The sequence below is a fragment of the Terrapene carolina genome, unplaced genomic scaffold, assembly GCF_002925995.2.
Source record: "Terrapene carolina triunguis isolate 2854851 unplaced genomic scaffold, T_m_triunguis-2.0 Scaffold30499, whole genome shotgun sequence".
Classification (NCBI taxonomy): domain Eukaryota; kingdom Metazoa; phylum Chordata; order Testudines; family Emydidae; genus Terrapene; species Terrapene triunguis.
The window spans coordinates 1-4,411 of NW_020694850.1; the positions used below are offsets into that span (position 1 = coordinate 1).

At 65.1% G+C, this 4,411-nt stretch overlaps 1 protein-coding gene across 1 annotated transcript; it reads left to right on the forward strand.

The window, feature by feature from the left end:
• Positions 1–1,520: 1,520 nt before the first annotated feature.
• Positions 1,521–4,406, forward strand: LOC112124789 (RIB43A-like with coiled-coils protein 1; the record flags this gene model as incomplete). The annotated part of the gene is made up of 7 exons (XM_026662815.1): positions 1,521–1,637; positions 2,127–2,208; positions 2,527–2,871; positions 3,325–3,443; positions 3,646–3,873; positions 3,983–4,149; positions 4,376–4,406. Coding segments are annotated over exons 1-7 (1,089 nt in total), but the record flags the coding sequence as incomplete, so codon positions are not given.
• Positions 4,407–4,411: the final 5 nt, after the last annotated feature.

Consider the following 4,411-nt stretch of genomic DNA (forward strand, 5'->3'; position numbering starts at 1 on the left):
GGGGGGGCTGTCTCTCACCGGAGCCGTTGGGCCCGATGATGGCCGTGAATCTCCGGAAGGGCCCGATGATTTGCCGCCCCTTGTAAGACTTGAAGTTCTCGATCTCGATCAGCTTCAGGAACCCCATGGCTGGGGGGCTGCGGGGGGCCCTGGGGAGGGAGGGCTACGGAGGCCCGCGGCGGACACGGGACCCGCGAGCGGTCGGGCGGGAATCGCGGCTCCCGGCTCGGGCACAGACACCCCCCCCTCCCGGAGCCGCCAACCGAGCAAATCTCGCGAGAGGCGCCACACTTCCCGCGAGACAGACCCAGCCCTCCGCGAGGGGCGGGGCTAAGGTGGGCTCATTTGCATATAGCGCGCGGCTCCTTTCTGTCCGCAGGCCAGTGAAAGGGGCCGCGATTCAGAACGAGATTTGCGTAGCGGGACCCGCCCCCTCCCCCGCCTCTCAGCGTCCCGACCCCTTGCGTAATTTGCATATATGGACACGCCCATTGCGTTTTCTCCGTGCTGATAGGGCCGCGCCTCAGAGCGTGATTTGCATATAGGGACCGCCCTCTGCGCTCTCTCCCCGCTGATAGGCCCGACGCCTATATTTGCATAAAGGGGCGGTTGGACAGCACCAAGTGGGGGCGGGGAAAAGGGAATGGGCTGTCCCGTTACCAGGGAGACCAGGCTCTAAACAGAGAGAGGGAGAGAGAGAGAGACGGGTGGGGGGGCTCAGGTGAGTGGGGGCCAGCAGTCAGGGGGTGAAGGGCCAGGGACCGAGGTCAAAGGGCAGGGTGAGGGGTCAGAGGCTAAAGGGTGGTGTGAGGGGGTCAGAGGTCAGGGGTTGAAGGTCAGTGCAAGGGGGTCAGAGGGTTACATGGTACAGGGAGGGGGGTCAGATATTAATGGGAGAGGGGTCAAAGGTCAGGGTGAGGTGGGGTCAAGGGAGGGCCCCAGGGGTAAGAGATCAGGGGTGAACGGTCAGTGCAAGGGGGTCAGAAGGTTAAAGGTTACAGCACGTGGGTCGGCTATTAATAGGAGAGGGGTCAGAGGTCAAAGGGTAGAGTGAGGGGGTCAGAGGCTAAAGAGTGGTGTGAGGGGGCCAGAGGGATGGGGGGCAGGGGTAAGAGGGCAGGGCGAGGGGGTCAAGGGTTAAAGGGTACCGTGAGGGTGTCAGATATTAATAGGAGAGGGGGGTCAAAGGTTAACGGGGCAGGTGTGGGGGTCAGAGGGTAACTTGCACATAGGACACGTCAAAGTCAGAGGTGGGGCAGAGAGTAAAGGGCAGATTCCCCATGTCCAACCCTCAGCTTCAGGGACCCCAGATTTAACCCCCCTCCTGCCAGAGCGGAAAGGTTCCCCCCTGATCTTTCACAGCTCCACAGGAAACAATGCCCTGCTCCCCTCCATGGGGAGCCCGGACTCCTGGGTTCTCTCACCAGCTCTGGGAGAGGAGTGGGGGCTAGTGGGGGGGGGGGGGCTGGGAGCCAGGACTCCTGGGTTCTAACTTTCCTTCCTCCCACATAGGCGCCAAGATGCACAAAGTGGACCTACCGCTGGAGAGCAAGGAGGCGGCTGCCCTCGAGGCGCGGAGGGAGCGAGAGAAGCAGCGGCTGACCCGCATCTTCAACGCACGCCACCGCACCATGGGGGTGAGCCCCGCAGGGACCCGCTGCGTCCTCCAGGGGGCGCAAAGCTGGGAGAGGTGCTGACTCTGAACCCTACCCCTAACCAGAGCCCAGAGCAGGAGCAACGGCTGACCTGCGGGGAGGGCTCTCACGTACACAGCTCCCATGTGCCACCCTCCAAGGGGCATTCGGTGCCCATCACCTGCTCAGGGCTTGGCCACACCCGTCCAGGTATCAGGGAGCCTTGACAAAGTTGGGCACCATCTGCTGTGGAACAAGCCAAGACCCAGCTCCTAATTTCACTCAGAGGCCACCTAGCAGACACCAGACTGGAGTGAATGGTTTTGATTGCAGGCCTGGGTTCTGTCCCCGGCGCTAGGAGGGGAGTGGGGGCTGGTGGTTAGAGCAGGGACTGAGAGCCAGGACTCCTGGTTTCTTTCCCCAACTCTGGGAGGATTTTTGCCTCCTCAGTAGCTCTCCCCTGCCCTTCTTTCCCCCCCTCCACCCCGCCAGGTGGACGTGGAAGCCCTGCGGAGTCAAGTGGAGGAGCGGAAGCTGAGAGAGGAAACGGAGAAACGCCGGGATGAGACCTATGGTGAGAGCTCTGGCCAGCCCTGTCTTGCCCACCCCTTTGATCCCTGAACCCCAGCATCAGAAAGCAACGGGGGGCCAGGCCAGTGAGATGGCAGGACAACGGGGGTCCTCTATCTCTGACCAAGATGAGGGCTGGCTGTGGGGGGAGATCCCCACTACTCCAGCCCTGGCCTCTCCAGCAGGGGGCGCTGTGGGTGTTGGGGCAAGAGAACTGGCTGCTGGGAGGAGCTCCTGACCTCTCCAGGAAGGGGCAGTGTGGGGAGCTGGGCAGGAGTCTGGCTGGTGGGGGATCAGGGGATCTGACCCTCTCTCCCCACAGACGCCGAGCAGGTGCTGTGCGACCGGGTGGCACAGATGCTGGAGGAGGAGGAACGTCAGCGGTTGCGGCGCCTCCACCAGGCCGTGCAGGAGTTCCGGGAGCGGGAGCAGCCACCCCCCACCCGGCGGGAGTGGGACCTGTACAACCCCGAGGGGCTGCGCCGGGACCAGCCGGCCCGGGTCAGCGACTACGACCCCCGCTGCGGTCCCGCCAGCCTGCAGCGCTTCGCCGGCGAGGACCTGGCGCTGCCCACCCGCCGTCGGCTGCAGCAGGAGCAGCAGTGCCGCAGCCTGGAGGACCAGCGTGCCGAGCGGCAGCGGGCCCTGGCCGACACCAAGTATGCAGGTGAGAGCGTGGGCACAGGTCTAGTGGTTAGAGCAGGGGGAGTGGGGAGGCTGGGATCCAGGACCCCGGGGTTCTGGAGTCTAGTGATTTAGAGCGGGGGGGGTGGCTGGGAGGCAGGACTCCTGGGTTCCTTCTCTTCGCCAGTCTGGGAGAGGAGTGGGGGCTCGTGGTTAGTGCGGAAAAAGCTGGGAGCCAGGACTCCTGGGTTCTCTGGGAGGGGAGTGGGGTCAGGTCTAGTGCGGGTTAGAGTGGGGGGAGCTGGGAGCCAGGACTCCTGGGTTCTCTGGGAGGGGAGTGGGGTCTAGTGCGGGTTAGAGTGGGGGGAGCTGGGAGCCAGGACTCCTGGGTTCTCTGGGAGGGGACTGGGGTCTAGTGCGTTAGATCAGGGGGGAGGAAGGACTCCTGGGTTCCCAGAGGAAAGCCACTCAGGGGCTCCGTGCGCTGTCCTGACAGACACGCTGGAGGATAAGAAGCAAGTGGAGCTGGATCTGCGGGCACAGCAGCTGGCCCAGCTGGAGGAGGAGTGCCGCCGCGCCAAGGACCTCGCCACGGCCGACTACAACCGGGCCCAGGTAACCCCGTAGCCACCAACAGGGAACCAGGGGTGGGGGCCGTGGAGCTGGCAGACCTTGGCATGGCTTGGACAATAGGGCTGGCTCCTCTGCCCCAGGGGATTGTGGGTGACCAGGTCTCACCTGCTTCCTTGCCCGGGTGGGCTGTCAGGGCAAGTCCCCACACCTGAGGCTCAGTGCCAGGTCTCCCCTCTCCTCACAGGCGGCAGAGGCGACGGAGCAGCACCGGCTGGCGTGTCAGCGGGAACAGGACGACAACCAAGCCGAGATCCACAACCACCTGACGGGGCAGCTGCTGACAGAGGACCCAGCCGTGGCCGAGAGCCCGCTGGGCCCTCACCGTATCCTCACCGACCGCTGGAAGGGCATGAGCCCCAAGCAAGTGGAGGCCGTGTGGAAGGCCCAGGAGGAGCAGCGGCAGGAGAACCAGGTCTCCAGAGGAAGGGAAGGGAGGGATTCCGGCAGCGGGGGGCGGGGGACGCGCAGCCCAGGGCACTATTCCCTCCCCCCGTCACCTGCCCCTCGCTTTGCCCCCCCAGAGGCTGCGGGAGGCAGAGCGGCAGCGGGAGGCTGAGTGGGAGGTGCAGCGGCAGCTGGCGGCCCGTGCAGCCATGGCGCTGGAGGAGGAGGAGCGCCTGGCCCGGCTGCAGCTCAGGAAAGGCCTGGATGCCTACAACCAGCAGCTGGCGCAGGAGCAGAGGGCACAGTGAGTGCCCCCCGGGGGTGGGGACGGGCCCCAGGGTGGGGAGCTGTGAGGAGCAGGGCCGGTGTGGGTGCAGGAAGGGGTGGGGCTGGGAAGGTGCGGAAGCAGGAGGGGGTGAGGTTGGGCAGGGCTGGGGCTTTATGGGGGCGGGGCTGGGAAGTAGAGGATACAGAAGGGGCGGGGCCAGGTGAGTCAGGCTGGTGGCTAAGCCCCGCCCTTTGTCTTGCAGGCAGCAGTACCTGCAGAGGGAGGTGTACACCAATCC